Source organism: Nannobrachium achirus (assembly GCF_963921795.1).
Source record: "Nannobrachium achirus genome assembly, chromosome: 14".
Taxonomy (NCBI): domain Eukaryota; kingdom Metazoa; phylum Chordata; class Actinopteri; order Myctophiformes; family Myctophidae; genus Nannobrachium; species Nannobrachium achirus.
Genome location: NC_137821.1, coordinates 39,988,617 through 40,005,607, shown reverse-complemented (window position 1 = coordinate 40,005,607; position 16,991 = coordinate 39,988,617). Strand labels below are relative to the sequence as shown.

Genomic DNA, 16,991 nt, shown 5'->3' with positions numbered 1-16,991 from the left:
TTTACAGTTTATTAGTATTATGTGGAAGAACTCCTCAAAAGGTATGTTTTGAGGAGTGATTAAGAAATTGTGGAACTGACTTCTGATTGGTACAATATTTAGAAATCCCTCAGAAACACAAGAATCCATTTAGACCGGGAACGCAAATATGTGTCCTGTTGGATTTGAACCACTTTAACCATCATTTTATGCTTTAGCTATTGAAAAATAGCAGAGATACATGCTCACAGCGCGGCACCGGGTGCCTCGCTGCGAGCTTGTAGATCTGCCATTTTTGAAAAATCGTCTTTGAATGTTTTTGACCAGATTCTATACATGTCTTCTAAATCCTTCCTCTAAATCAGTGGTTCTTAAACTCTTTCATGTCATGCACCCCCAAAATGACATGCATTTGGTCACTGACCCCCGATCTCAAAATATGTTGTTCCAGGGACCCCAGAAGAAACCGAGGGCACAGAGTGCCACACTGCGAGCTTGTAGATCTGCTATTCTTCAATAGTTAAAGTTGAAATGTGGAGATATACCGCTTCACGCCCAACAGCAACGATATCCAGACCAGTCATGCCACCTAATATATTCTTTATTAATGTAAACCAAAAACCCATATAGAACTAGAAGCAGTGCTCTTCCGAGCACAGGTCTCCACCAGGTCAGGCATGTAATGTGTTTTACATAAGTCGGCCTCCTGATGGCGCTATAAAAGGCTGATGTAAAAAATGCAGGGAAAAGGTTTTACCTTGGCCTCTAAGGAGTGCGCATACAAAGTTTGACACTAATCGGTGGAGTTATAGGTGAAAACATGAATCGGCCTGTTATAGCGCCACCATGAGGCTGATTTGATTTTTCTTAAGTGGCATTTATTCCTCTGCCTATTGGGAATGTGCATGCACAATTTCACCAAAATCGCACACTGCGTTCAGGATTTCAGGCATTTTATTAAAAACTGACCAATCCTGCAAACTTTGAAAGCCAGTTTTAGCCAATCAGGATGGAATATGGAAAATCTGACACATCCATGTCGATCACATGACTGTAGAGATACTGTCTACTGATTTACGTGATTTTTGGACAAAATCTGTAGGAGTACTGGCAAAAGTTAGTTTTGCAAAAGTCGGCCTCCTGGTGGCGCTAGAACAGGCCCATGTGAAATATTTGGGGCAGAGGTTCTGAATTGGTGTCGAGGGAGTGTGTGTGCACAGTTTGGCAGCGACCGGGCCAACGGCGCCGGAGATTAGCTGGTAACGGACAAACGGACGGACGGACAGACGCACGCACGGACGCACGGACGGACGGACGGACGGACGGAGGGGAAAACATACTCTCCCTCAGCCTTCGGCTGGTGGAGACAACTATAAACACAATATATTTTCCCAAATAGTGAATAATTAAGCCACTTCTGACAGCTGGGGAGAAAACTATAACGCTATACTACTGTATAACAGCAACAAGAAGCCATTTTAAAACATGTTGATGAAGAATCACACCCAATGTGAAGTGAGCGGTGGTCGTGCTTGCATAACATCTTCAGACTAGGATTTAAGTCTAGGATGTACAGGCTACACACACGTTTTGCTATAGCAAAACACTGAGGAAAAAGGCTACAGACATACGACATATGACATCACTACTAGACAAACATGATGCTACGTACACACATTTTACTATGGCAAAACGCTGAGGAAAAAGGCTACAGAGACAGGCACAGCCACTTATAGGAGCGGTTTGCACTGCTCAAAAATGAATAAGTTACAACACAGAAATAACTCAAAATAGCACAGGAAAAATAAAATGAAAAAACAAATACAAACAGAAAAAAATATGTTTTTCCTTTGTATTTTTCACAAGTACACTGGTTAATTTATTCTTTCTGATGAAGACCCTTTGCGGGTTGAACAGTTAAACTGCAGTGTTTGGACTATTCACTTTTACGTACTGTACTATTATGTTTGTCCTGCACCTGTCCTGGGCTTTCCAGTGGATGTGCAAGCTCTTTGCTGATTGTCTCCTCAATCTTCCACTTCAAAATTGTTCTCCCACAGGATCAATGTCTGAAACCCTACCAGTCTTTCCTGAAGTCCAGGGGGTGTAGAGGGAGGGCTAGCTAACTTCTTCACCACTTGTGTGTGTTTGTGTTTGTTCGTGTGTTTGTTTTGTTAAGAATACACGGTAACGACCTCACGACCACAACCACGGATCAAGAGGACTCGGTTGAGGCCCTCTACAAGAACCTCCAGGAATTCCATGTAGTTCATGTCCTCGTCTCTGTTCTTAAGTGGCCCGGGCATGTTGAGCAGGACAAGGTGGGTTCCCTGGGACCTGTTGACAACCAGCTCGTTCAGCTTCACTGCCGTGTGCATCCGGCGAACGTTGTTCTGGTTCGGCTTCATGTTGAAGAGTTCGCGTAAGGCCATGTGGCCGTTGGTCTCGCGATTGCAGTGCATATGAGACGCTGTGTTCCTGTGATGGCCCAGCTGGGCCTCTCTCTTCCTCCGCGTCCTCAACATCTGTATCTCTTTGAGCATCTGAGACCTTTGCTCCATCTGAATTGTCTTCTCATAGGTGAGGGCGGAGATGTCGCTGTCGTACATCTCGACCACCTCCACCTCGGCGTCCAGTCGCAGCTGGTAGAGGAACATCTGGACGTCCTTCTTCATTTGGATGGAGTTGTCGTCCATCTGGGCCACGGTGAAGATGCGCATCTTGCACCTCCTCCACACCTTGTGCTGTCGGAGCAGGAAGGGCAGCATCATCAGCATCCCTCCATCATGAACCACCCACCACACGTCGATGGTGCCCTCCTCAAGACGGTCCTGGTTGGAGGGGAAACAGTCCACATTCTTGGCCACGAGCAAGGCCTGGTGGGCTGCTGTGGTCTCACGCACAGTCTCTATGAAGTTCTTCCAGGACTGTCGGTCTCTGGACTGCTTCCAGGTGCGCGGCCAGGCCATCAGGACAGAGTTGTGCTTCATACCTCCTAGTCCGGCTGCCTGGATGAGGTAAGAGAAGCCATCTCGCAGGTTGGACGACATGACAACATGGCAGAAACCCTGGGTATGTTCCGCTGTCATGGACAATTTGATGTTTTTCTCTGCTATTTTGGCCTCAGTGTCCTTGGTGAGAATATGTCCTTTCAGGACGTGCCCCACTATAGTCAGGCCTTTCCCTCCCTTCAACTGAGTGGTTAAGGACAGTAGGCGAGGATGTTTCACAGCCAGATCCGAGTCCAGGTTAAGTAGCACCAACAACTGAGGACTCCAGTTCTTGGTGTGTGGTGGTGACTCCTCAAGGGAAATAAGAGCATAGTGTGCAGCATTAAGAGAAAGGCCCCTGATCCCATCTCCCCACTCCTTCTCTGCCCCTGTGTATTCAATGTATTTGTAGATGGAGCCAACAAAGACCATAGCTATGATAGCGTAGGACCATGAGAAAATGAACATGAGAGCAAGACACGTGCTCATACCAAGGAAAGATAGGGTCCAGTGGTAGTATTTGAAATGTGGTCTCCAGTTGGGTGTACGGAGCAGGGTCTGAACAGCACAGGCCAGGTTGATAAACAGATAACTCATCAGGGAGAACATGGAGAGGATTGGAGCCACGGCGTCCAGGGAGGCAAAGAGGATGCCAATTTCACAGATTACTGCAGTCAACAGCAGTGCCCAGGTGGGCTCTCCATTAGCTTTTGCATGGCCAAATACCTGTAGGAATGGTATTATGCCGTCTCGGGCAATTGCCTGCAGCAGACGTGGGGCTGAGGTCAAGTTCTGAAGCCCTGACCCACAGGAGGAGAAAAGGCAGCCAATCAAAATCACCCAAGGTGAGGGCCAGCTCAGTGCGCCAATAACAAGGTACCCTTTGGCAGAGTCCCCAAACTTGTCTCGGAGCACGACACCCTCAATGCAGGCACCAAACATCACGATAAACGTGGCATAGATGATGGAGGTGGCGATGATAGACAGGAAGGTTCCGATAGGGATAGACTTCTGGGCGTTTCGCAGGTCCCCTGACCGGTTTGCACCGGCCATTATTCCTGTGACAGAGGGGAAGTAGATACTGAGCAGCAAAGTGAAGGAGGTGGTGATATCATTTACTAGGTAGGGCCTGTAGGTGTCCTTGGGGTTGTCAGTGGTGACTGGAATAGATTTCAGGTTCTTGTTTTCTAACAACGAGCCAAGTGGACCGTAGTCCCCCCACATGTTGTCTGAGATGACTCCACTGGTCAGCCCGGGGATCCCCTGTAGCATGTTCACTTCGTTGACACGGAAGTACTCGTCACAGGTGGCGTTGAGCTCCTGTGACGAGCAGAACAGACCCCACAGCTGGGTAGTTACTGTCATATTGTCAATGACCTCCGTCTTAAGACACTTGTCAAAGTGTTGGTTCCGTAGCGTGCGATTCCCCAGCAGGCAAACAGGGAAGTCCAGAGGCTCAAAGGTGGTCTTGATAACACCGGCATATATAGCTAAGACGGACAGGATGACACTGGCGAGGAAGACCAAGGCCAGTTTGTTTACATACTTCAAGCCAACAAATACAATCAGGGACAAGAGCGTCAAGCAACAGGTGCCGTAAACGCGCATGTTATTCTGCAAGGAATCGAAGATGGCCGCCTTAGGCCAGATGTAAGTCAGCAAAACCTCTATAGTAGCCAATATGCTCATAGAGCTGGAAAAGGTTGTTCCCAGGAAGGAACAGAGGCCCACAGCTCCACCAAACTCTGGACCCAGAGCTCTGGAGATCATATAGTAGGAACCTCCAGCTGGTACAACGCCATTAGTGGCTATTGCACTCATGGATAAGGCCGTCAACAGTGTACATAAGATGCCAATCAACCACATGGCCAGAGACTCCATGATGCCTGCTGTGCCAACAATCCAGGGTAGACGCAAGAAGAGGAGGGCCCCCAGGGTGTTCTGGATGCAGGGCAGGTAGACGCCCATAAAGGTCCCCATCTGATTGGGCATGGAAGCTTTCTTTTTGTGTCCCTCGTCTTCATCCTCTTCATATTCCTGAGCCCCCTGGGTTAGATTGGTGTAGTTTGCCAGTTTATTGAGGAGAGATGAAACCAAAGGGTTGCTGCCCATCTCCTCTTTAAAGAGGTCCATGTTCTTGCCATCATAGTTGTTCCCTGTGTCACTATCTTCTGTGTTGATGAGAGGGTTGCATTCGTCGATCGGCACAACCACAAATCTCTCGCTCGTATCCCCCATCTTCCTGTGTGTCTCCACTTATCACATGGTTTCATAGGGGGAAAGCACAACAGCTTTACGCTGCGTTTCTATAACCTGGAGGTAGAGACAAATGAAAACTATCTCTGGCATGTTGAACACATAAAGGATGACACACAACACAATCTGTTGACATGCATGCCAATTTGCTCAGATGCCCTTGCAGTTTGATCATGATTGCCCTGAAATGCACTGTTGTTATGACCTTTTTATTCGTGCCCATTGCAACAAGAGACAAGGAGTTTGACACTGTGATGAACGCCGGATGTTCATACACACTGATGCAGGGAAGGAACTGGCAGCAGACATCCTGAGCCCGGGGGAACAGCTGAAGAAGTGTGAGGAGCAGAAGTTCATCTTGGCAGCACCAAGCTGAGGGAAAGGTGACAATGATCTATGATTGGCATGGTCACACTGTAGTATTTCCAATTTCCAATACTTTTAATTCTACTCCACCACATGTCAGAGGCAAATATTGTTGATTTACTCCACTACAACCCTATATACTTTGGCTTTTTGAAAATAACTGATGTACAAGCTCGGTTGATCTGAAGAGCTTGTAGATCTGCATTAAACAATTTAAAATACATTTGGAAAACTTGGGAATAGGTAATTTGAAGTACTTTGAATTTTTTGTCACTTTAAATATATTTGTTCATGCCAATACTTTTGTATGTTAGTTTTTGGAATTTGATATTTTTAATACCGGACTTTTACTTGAAACGGTATTTCTACATTTTGGCTACTAAATGGTATGTGAGTGTCGCGTTGGCAGAGCCATCCCAGTTTTCTTTGTAGCTTAACTGTTGTGGACGAGAGAGACAGACAGACAGACAGACAGACAGACAGACAGACAGACAGATGATATGATACTGCCATGACATGATACTAACATGACACTAACTTGATACTGGTGATGTCCTGGTCAGTATATGTCAATAGATGTAGCCAGCATAACAGATGTGAAAAAGAAATATGGTCAGCTGAGTCTTCTTTCAACATATTCTTCTACAAGTACTACATGTGTGGTAAGGTTTACACACCAAGAGAAAACGGAAGAGGCATGGCAGGATTAACCCTTTATTATGGTGTCTGGGGCTATGACCACATTTGGTTAGGGAGAGAGCTCTCTCACATACATACAAGATCTACTATTCTGTAAGTAAGTGTATAAGTAGCCATTGCTGTATCAACATGCAGCTGTATTGCTTAAATGTCTATTAATTTGTCATTCTATAAATCTTCTGTTGCATGCGTGTGCATGAATATGAGAATCACATACCAAAAAGGTGTAGAATCTAGCGGCAGGATTTACAGACTGCTACATTTTTGGATATATTCTATTTTGCTTTGAAGGCTTGCTGCGTGTCTCAAATGCTGTAGATCTTCTGCTATTGCTATTTTTTAAATGTATTTGAATGCTTTGAAGGCTTGCTGCCTAATGAGGTAGGAGGGCACTATATGCTAATTATAAATAATGTGTGGTTGCCTGAATAGAAGGGCAACATAGTATCTCATTGTGCCACCTACTGTACTGTATATCTCTCCAATACAAAAAAGGTACATAATATAATGTGTTATTGTTCAGGTGATAATGGTAAGTTTGCCTTTTTAAAAGTCTAATAGTTAAGTGTGTCTTTAAGTGTCTTTGTTAACGTGTTATAGTTCACTTTGTCATTGTAAAAGTACAATAGTCCAGTGTGTCTTTATAAAAGTGTAATATTCAACCTTGCCTTCAACCTGTAATAAGTCAAGAAGCAAAAGACACTGGTGTGGTACTCCTGGTTTACTAGAACGGGGTTCAATTCCCTGTGGTGTCCTGCTGATTGCATAACAGGAATGTTGATTGGGGGGTTGATTTTGTTTATAAGTGTAGTCATTTAAAGGTTAAAAGTGTAGAAGTTAAATGTATGTATGTATGTATGTATGTATGTATGTATGTATGTATGTACAGTATGTAGGCCCTATGTACAATATGTATGTAGGCTATGTAAGCAGTAGTCGATGTCTGTCTAAAATTGGTCTAAGGCTCAGTGCAGTGTAGGCCTATCTTGTACACCAGGCCCATTGCAAGATGATGTACTCTGTCATCTACCCTAATTAGTTTGTTTTGGGCTGTTATAAGGGCCTTGTTATAAGGGCTTTTGGGGCTTCGCAATATCATTATGTGAAAGATGGTTGTATACTGAGAATTGCTGAGTTTAATCGGGTGGTCCGGTGGTCTAATAATCTGACTTTCAGCAGAGAGGTTCCATATGCAAACCCCATGTCTACCTGTAGTTTGATGATGGAGTAGGCCTACTTTGGAATGTTCTTACAGTTTACAGTTTAGGCATTTAGCAGACGCTTTTAATCCAAAGGGATTTACAATAAGCAGGTAAGTGTGTTTTGTGAACAGAAGGAAAAACATCTCAGTTTTGTGGTGTTTTGACTGGACACCCTGTGGAAGTCAGACCTGACATTTTCAAAGTCAGCTCTGACTTAAATTAATATCTGTGTATGACGGCACGCAATGGCCCGACCCTTTGGGGGGGGGGGGTCTGGGGGTCCTCCCTCAGAAAAAAAAACATAGTAGTAATTTTGGGAGTTTGACACCTCCAGGAGAAATTCCCACAATTTGTTTGTTGTTCGTCTAATAAGAAAAAAGATCATTATGTTTCAAGCAGCATGTAGGGTTAGGGTTAGGGTAGGATACTGAGCTAATGATACAGAGGCTGTGGGTTCAAGCCCCATTGAAGATCTTACTTTAAAGACTGATTTCCAGCAGAATAACTTCAAAACCAGTTCAGAAAGCATTGTGAGATGATTTCGCCTTGCTGGCGCAGCGGACTAGTAATGAGGTCTGTGAAGTAGAATAGGCCTACCTTTAATAGGTTTGTTCAAATCTGGCCATGATCGAGGCGGGCTGTGTGGGCAATGCATGCAAGGTCATACAGATATTCACTCAAGTAATGACTTAAAGATGAGAAGTCAAGATGTCTTACTTTGCATCGAATCTGTACACCATTTGGCATTTTAAGGCTGAAATTGTACCCACGCTAAAGCAAGCCTGATAAAATATGTAAATATGTAAAATATGTTACATTTTTTATGTAAAAAAATGTAACAGAACACAGGGAAATATTATATTTCTGTTAAGAAGTTTTGGGGGGAACCCCAGACCCTCGTTGTGGAGTTCTGTGCACCCCCACCGACCCAGAAAAGTATGTCCCAAAATCAAGGCGAAAAAAATGGAAAAACGTGAGTCCCAAAAATTCCCCAAAAAGTGAGTCACAAAATCAAGGCGAAACACCTGGAAAAAGTGAGTCCCATCAAGGCGAAACACCCGGAGAAAAGTGAGTCCCAAAATCCCCCAAAAAGTGAGTCCCAAAATCAAGGCGAAACACCGGGAAAAAGGTGAGTCCCATCAAGACGAAACACCCAGAGAAAAGTGAGTCCTATCAAGACAAAACACCCGGAGAAAAGTGAGTCCCATCAAGGCGAAACACCTGGAGAAAAGTGAGTCCCATCAAGGCAAAACACCTGAGGAAAAAAAACTCATGCAAATGAGGTCCAAGTCAGACCTCTAGAAGGCCACTTCTGTCTGTAATCGAGAGATTCTAGGCTGACTTGGACCTCATTTGCATGAGGGTTTTTTTTCCCTCCGGGTGTTTCGCCTTGATGGGACTCACTTTTTTCAAGTGTTTCGCCTTGATTTTAGAGAGAGAGAGAGCTAGATCTCAACTTTCAACAAAAAGAACAATCACATTAGCCTACTTATCACACAAAAAGTGTGAAATGAGAAATGGTAAAAGAAAAAACTACTACTAAGGCTACTTACAAATATGAAAAAGGGTGAATATCTCCTGTTTTGGGGTATATTCTGGAACAGGAGACATGGTCAAATAACAGGAGACTTCTTCCTAAAACAGGAGGGTTGGCAGGTATGCTATATAAACTAAATAAATGAATTGAAACTAAAATAAAAACAACAAATTAGGCCTAACAATGTAACTAAATGAGAAAAATAATTAGACTAAAACAAGTTTTCCATCGTGTGTTCTGAATACTAAAAGACGGGCGCTTAAAACCTATTGGTTTCCGAGTTATCGCACTTTGAAAAATCTAGGATTAGATTTAGAATTAAGGAGAACATTTCTAAGACATTTTAAGTGTGCCTGCAGCTCGCTAAGTGTGTGCTGTGTGCAAACTTGTTTAGCGGTTGGTGTTAACATTAGTATTTGTTAGCATTAGCAGTTGTTAGCATTAGCATTGTTAGCATTAGCATTTGTCGAAAAAAAGTACGGTTCCAGGGGTCGCACAGCAATGTGTCACACATCCACACGTTCGTCTCAACAAGCTACAACATACCAAAAGATAGGCACTATCGGAAATTTAAGACTTAAAATCTATGTTTTGACGCCTTACTATACGTCTTATGTAATTTTGGGGGTTTTGAAGACAATCTGAAAAAAAATGTATTAATTTCATATCCACGCGTTTGTCTCGAAGAGCTATACAACATACTAAGAGACAGGCGCTTAAAATCTATTGTTTTCCGAGTTATCGCACTTTGAGAAATCTAGGATTGCATTTGTCGAAAAAAAGTAGGGTTCCAGGGGTCGCACAGCAATGTGTCACACATCCACACGTTCGTCTCAACGAGCTATACAACATACCAAAAGATAGGCCCTATCGGAAATTTAAGACTTAAAATCTATGTTTTGATGCCTTACTATATATAGTCTTATGTAATTGTGGGGGTTTTGAAGACAATCTGAAAAAAATGAATTAATTTCATATCCACACGTTCGTCTCGAAGAGGTATACAACATACTAAGAGACAGGCGCTTAAAACCTATTGTTTTCCGAATTATTGCACTTTGAGAAATCTAGGATTGCATTTGTCGAAAAAAAGTAAGGTTCCAGGGGACGCACAGCAATGTGTCACACATCCACACGTTTGTCTCAACGAGCTATACAACATACCAAAAGATAGGCCCTATCGGAAATTTAAGACTTAAAATCTATGTTTTGACGCCTTACTATAGTCTTATGTAATTTGGGGGGTTTTGAAGACAATCTGAAAAAAATGAATTAATTTCATATCCACGCGTTCGTCTCGAAGAGCTATACAACATACTATGAGACAGGCGCTTAAAACCTATTGTTTTCCGAATTATTGCACTTTGAGAAATCTAGGATTGCATTTGTCGAAAAAAAGTAAGGTTCCAGGGGACGCACAGCAATGTGTCACACATCCACACGTTTGTCTCAACGAGCTATACAACATACCAAAAGATAGGCCCTATCGGAAATGTAAGACTTAAAATCTATGTTTTGACGCCTTACTATAGTCTTATGTAATTTGGGGGGTTTTGAAGACAATCTGAAAAAAAAATGAATTAATTTCATATCCACGCGTTCGTCTCAAAGAGCTATACAACATACTATGAGACAGGCGCTTAAAACCTATTGTTTTCCGAATTATTGCACTTTGAGAAATCTAGGATTGCATTTGTCGAAAAAAAAGTAAGGTTCCAGGGGTCGCACAGCAATGTGTCACACATCCACACGTTCGTCTCAACGACCTATACAACATACCAAAAGATAGGCACTATCGGAAATGTAAGACTTAAAATCTATGTTTTGACGCCTTACTATATAGTCTTATGTAATTTTGGGGGTTTTGAAGACAATCTGAAAAAAATGAATTAATTTCATATCCACGCGTTTGTTTCGAAGAGCTATACAACATACTAAGATACAGGCGCTTAAAACCTATTGGTTTCCGAGTTATCGAACTTTGAAAAATCTAGGATTGCATTTGTCGAAAAAAGTAGGGTTCCAGGGGTCGCACAGCAATGTGTCACACATCCACACGTTCATCTCAACGAGCTATACAACATACCAAAAGATAGGCACTATCAGAAATTTAAGACTTAAAATCTATGTTTTGACGCCTTACTATAGTCTTATGTAATTTTGGGGGTTTTGAAGACAATCTGAAAAAAATGAATTAATTTCATATCCACGCGTTCGTTTCGAAGAGCTATTACAACATACTAAGAGACAGGCGCTTAAAACCTATTGTTTTCCGAGTTATCGCACTTTGAGAAATCGGAAAAAAGTAGGGTTCCAGGGGTCGCACAGCAATGTGTCACACATCCACACGTTCATCTCAACGAGCTATACAACATACCAAGGGATAGGCACTATCAGAAATTTAAGACTTAAAATCTATGTTTTGACGTCTTATGTAGCCTAATTTTGGGGGTTTTGAAGACAATCTGAAAAAAATGAATTAATTTCATATCCACGCGTTTGTCTCGAAGAGCTATACAACATACTAAAAGACGGGCACTTAAAACCTATTGGTTTCCGAGTTGTCGCACTTTGAAAAATCTAGGATTGCATTTGTCGAAAAAAAGTAGGGTTCCAGCCTTCCAGGGACAGCAATGTGCCACACATCCACACGTTCGTCTCGACGAGCTATACAACATACCAAAAGATAGGCGCTATCGGAAATTTAAGACTTAAAATCTATGTTTTGACGTCTTATGTAATTTTGGTGGTTTTGAAGGAAATCTGAAAATATGAATTAATTTCATATCCATGTGTTCGTCTCGAAGAGCTATACAATACTGTAGCCTAACAAATGGCAGGTCGCACGCACAAATGGCATGAAAATAGATGGGGGAAATATATTGGCCACAGGGAGCCCGGTCACGTCCATTCCCGAAAGCGCTATGCTACTGTGTGTGTGATGTTAAACATTCTTTAACTTTATTTTAATATAGAATAGCCTATTCATGTTGTATTATTATTTTTTGTCGACTCTGTCGAGGTTGTATTTCAATGGCAGGCAGCATTAAAAATGCATGTTTCTGATAGAGCCTGACCAAGCAGCGAAAAATGCATGTTTTTGGGACGAGGTCGTAGCGACGTCGTATGGGCGTCCTGGTCGGACGACCGTGCCTGCTGGTTGTGCGCAGAGGTCTGACTTCCACGTCGTATGGAGGTAATCCAGTATCTGACTTAAAGTCCTGTTCGCAATTTGGTGTTAGGGGAGTTTCTCACCTGAACTGAGTCAGTGGGTCCCTAGACATGAATAATCACAGAGGTGCTCGTCCGCCATAGTGCCAGGAATGGCGCAATGGCCAAATCAAATATGGCCACCAATCGCCTATGATGAAAATCCAACTTTTCTGTATATGCACATGTAATACTTCCATTTGGACTAATTGGGGTATGGGGAATTCATTTCTGATATTGTTTTGACCATTTTGGGTGATTTGGACCTCAAAAGGTCATGGTCAAGGTCATTTTGCTATTCCGAAGACTGTGGGCCATAACTTGGCCATTGTTAGGAGTAAAAACAGGTGCAGTAGGTCTAAATCAACTAATGCTGACATGTATAATTCATTTCTGACATTGTTTTGACCATTAAGGATCATCTTGTCTTTGAAATATCAATGTCAATGCCATTTTCCAAAAACGATTTTGTTCATTACTTGCACTTTTATAGTATTTTTTGTAAGTTTGTTACTATTTTATAGTAAGTTTGTTTTGTTTATAACAAAATACATACTAGTGAGAAATACAACAAGTAAACATCCACATTTAACTTTAAAGGGGGGTTTTAAATGGGTGTTTAAATGAGCAGATAAGACTATTTACGAATAAAAGTGACATAATAAAATTACACAACAAAATCACACACAACATTAAATAACAATTTACCTCAAAGTGCACCATATTGTGATTGTGTGCATGCAAGTTAGTATGAGGTGTTTTTACAGGATGGATTTGTCATTGTTCCATGGCAAAATATGATGCACAGAACTCCATCAGTGTCGAGTGTCTTGTTTCAGACATGGCAGGAGTGTACAAAAGTCAAAGTGCTCCTTCCATCCATCAGAGCTTGACATTGACTTTTTGAGGCAGTTGTCCTTTGGACAAGTATATTTCCCATTCACTTGTCCGGGGACAAAAGTCACTTGTCCGGATAAAAATTTCATACATTGAAATAATAACAAAAGGACGGCTAATGACCCCCCTTGCTCCCTCCACTCCATAGTATGGGCACTTGTCCTGGACAACAGGACAAGCCTTTATGTCATGTCCTGTTCCATTTTCCATTGGTTCTAGTCTTTCCTCAGGTTCCTTGGCTGTTGCAAGCAAGTGGCAAGAAACGCGCTAGAAAGGTGCTTTGTTGTTCTCAGCAGTTGTACTTCTCTGCAACCAATACTGTGTCTTGTTCTGTCAAGGTCTTTGCCTCTCCAAAGTTTGTTGTCAGAAGCCATAACTACATGTTTAATCCTCACCTGGCCCATGCAGTCATCTCCTGTCTCCAAGGCATATGTGCCTTGATCACTGTCTTGGCTAGTGGTGCTCCAAGATGAGACTGCTTGATGCAGTAGAAGTGAGTCTCACCAGAGCCATACTGCTGCCAGATCTCCTTCATCCCCAGTGCTTGGAAATATGGGGTGTAATATAGCAGTAATGTGAAGGAGACAACAACTCTCTGGGGTCCGCTCATAGTTCCGACATCTCATTATTCTGACCATTAGGTTAGTGAAGGTTAGGATAGGCTTAGTTATAATGGAGGCTGAACATGCACCAGGTGTCAGCCTCCTCAATCCTATTCAAGATGTCTGGGATATCTTCTCCACTAGCGACATCATCAACAGAGACAACAGAGCTGATAATGGTAAATGGACTGCATTTACAGTATATAGCGCTCTTCTCCAAAGCACTGTACAATATATTTCACATTTGCCCATTAACACACACATTCACACATACATTCACACCGTGAAACCATGCAAGGTGCTCACCGGGAGCAGTTAGGGGTTCAGTGTCTTGCTTAAGGACACTTCGACAAATAAGCAGGAGGAGCCAGAAATCGACCCTGGAACCTTCAGATTCCAAGGCAGTCGTTCTACCTACATCGCCACAAGCTTGAATGGACACCATATTCCGAACACACAGCTGGAGAGCTGTGTGTTCTCCTCAGACACCCAGAATTTGTAAAGTTGATGAGGGATGGGTGCGTCTGTTATCTCTGATGATGATGAGTGGCTCCCTGCAAAAGGGGCTGGAGGTGAAGAGATCCCAAAGATTGAACTAGATTGAGGAGGCTGTCACCAAGCTGCTGGTACATGTGGATTGTGGAGTCAACTGGCCCTATTATAACTAAACCTACCCATAACCGTAACCTAATGGAGGGAATAATGGGTCGCCAGGATTATGAGTGGACGCCAGAGAGTTGTCGTAGTGATACTTCCAAGCACTGGGGATTAAGTAGATCTGGTAGCAGTATGGCACTAGGTGTGCAGCGGCACATGCTTCTACAGCATCAAGCAGTCTCTCATCTTGGAGCACCACTAGCCAAGACAGTGATCAGGGGACATATGCCTTGGAAACTGGAGATGACTGCATGGGCCAGGTGGGGACTAAGCATGCAGCTATGGCTTCTGACCAAATACAATATCTAACACACTTTGGAGAGGCAAAGACCTTGACAGAACAAGACACAGCATTGGTTGCAGAGAAGTACAACTGCTGATACCAACAAGGCACCTTTCTAGTGCATGTCTTGCCACCTGCTTGCAACAGCCAAGGAACCTGAGGAAAGACTAGAACCAATGGAACATGGATGGATGCAAGGAACACTTCGACTCTCGAGGATATGGCTGCCTTGCTGATGGATATCGGTGCATCATATTTTGCCATGGAACAATGGCAAATCCATCCTGTAAAAACACATCATACTAACTTGGATGCACACAATCACAATATGGTGCACTTTGAGGGAAATTGTTATTTAATTTTGTGTGTGCTTTTGTTTGTCACTTTTATTCGTAAATAGTCTTATTTGCTCATTTAAACACCCATTTAAAACCCCCCTTTAAAGTTAAATGTGGATGTTTACTTGTTGTATTTGTCACTAGTATGTCTTTTGTTATAAACAAAACAAACTTACTATAAAATAGTGACAAACTTACAAAAAATACTATAAAAGTGCAAGTAATGAACAAAATCGTTTTTGAAAAATGGCATTGACATTGATATTTCAAAGACAAGATGATCCTTAATGGTCAAAACAATGTCAGAAATGAATTATACATGTCAGCATTAGTTGATTTAGACCTACTGCACCTGTTTTTACTCCTAACAATGGCCAAGTTATGGCCCACGGTCTTCGGAATAGCAAAATGACCTTGACCATAACCTTTTAAGGTCCAAATCACCCAAAATGGTCAAAACAATATCAGAAATGAATTCCCCACACCACAATTAGTCCAAATAGAGGTATTACATGTGCATATACACCCAGAAACAGAAAAGTTGGATTTTCATCATAGCCGATGGCAGCCATATTTGACATGGCCATTGCGCCATTCCTGGCACTATGGCGGACGAGCACCTCTGTGATTATTCATGTCTAGGGACCCACTGACTCAGTTCAGGTGAGAAACTCCCCTAACACCAAATTGCGAACAGGACTTTAAGTCAGATACTGTATTAAGGTCCTGATCTGACTTCGAATGGACGGCGTCCGTACGCTGAGTTTGTGCCGCCCCCCCGTGGACAGAGAAGGAATGCTGTAGAAAATACATCATTATTAACCGAAATGTTTAGGGCTGAAGTGGATAAGGATAATGTATGATTTGTGATAATAATCATCTACAAATTAACTAGTAATTTAAGTTGTCAAATAATTGTAGTGGAGTAAATGTACAATATTTGCCTGATTGCCTCTGTCTGAGATGCAATGGAGTAGAAGTAAAGTATTTCAATTGGAAATACTTAACTCAAGTAAAGTACAATTACCTAAAAAGTGTACTTATTAGTACAATAAATCTACTTTGCTTTACACCACTGACAACAACTGATTATTGTCCTTAATTTAATCTTGCCTTGGATGATCTTAAAAATAATTCTATGCTTAACTTAATGATCTATCAATAAAGGTCTCTATACCTATAACTGATTACATTTGTTTCAGGATTGGATTTGAACTGGCACACTCCTGCAGGGGAATTCTATGGATGTCTCATGGTATCCATTGTGCTACCTTACCAGGACAGTCCATCTCACCTTCTGTTCTCATTAGTTGTTCTTCTGGTATTCAGCCTGCAAATGAAGGCTTCACAATAAAGAAGAGAATGGGATTAGAACCCTCAACCTCTGGTTCTTATGCACATCATCATAACACATTGAGCTATCAACAGGTTGTAGGGACATAGCTTTCTTTCTCATTTGAATTTCTGTCAATACTCTTGCACAAACTAGGTGGAGGTGACTGGATTTGAACCAGTACACATCATCAGTTTTCTGTGCTCCTTTAAAATTGTCCTTCTCATCTACATGCTAACTCATATTTTAAAGAGTAACATTCAGAAGAAAATTATAGAAACCGTTCAGGGTTTATAGAGAGGATGGTGGCTCAGTGGCTCTATGTGTGAAGACACTGTCTAAATGAGCCAGAGGTTAAGGGTTCAAATCCAGCCAGGGCATATTCTGAGATCAATTTAAAGATTGAAAGCTAATCTTTCAAAGACTGACTTACACTAAAGAAACCTGTGATTATAATATTGATGTATTACCTTGCTTACTGTAAATCGCTCTGGATTAATAATGTCTGCTAAATGCCTAAATTGTAAATAGTGATTTAACAGCAGGCAATCAATCTCACTGTGCTTGCCTGGGAAACCAGAGCTCCTGATTGTGGTAGGTACGATTCCAGGCCATGCCCATGCCAGCAATACAATGAGGTGT

At 42.2% G+C, this 16,991-nt stretch overlaps 1 protein-coding gene across 1 annotated transcript; it reads right to left on the bottom strand.

Annotated features, from left to right (window-relative positions):
* Positions 1–2,153: 2,153 nt before the first annotated feature.
* LOC308298048 (solute carrier family 12 member 7-like) lies at positions 2,154–5,207 on the bottom strand (the record flags this gene model as incomplete). Its single annotated transcript, XM_080741612.1, has 1 exon — positions 2,154–5,207. One exon carries the CDS (start codon positions 5,205–5,207, stop codon positions 2,154–2,156), a length of 3,054 nt encoding a protein of 1,017 aa, XP_080597738.1.
* Positions 5,208–16,991: the final 11,784 nt, after the last annotated feature.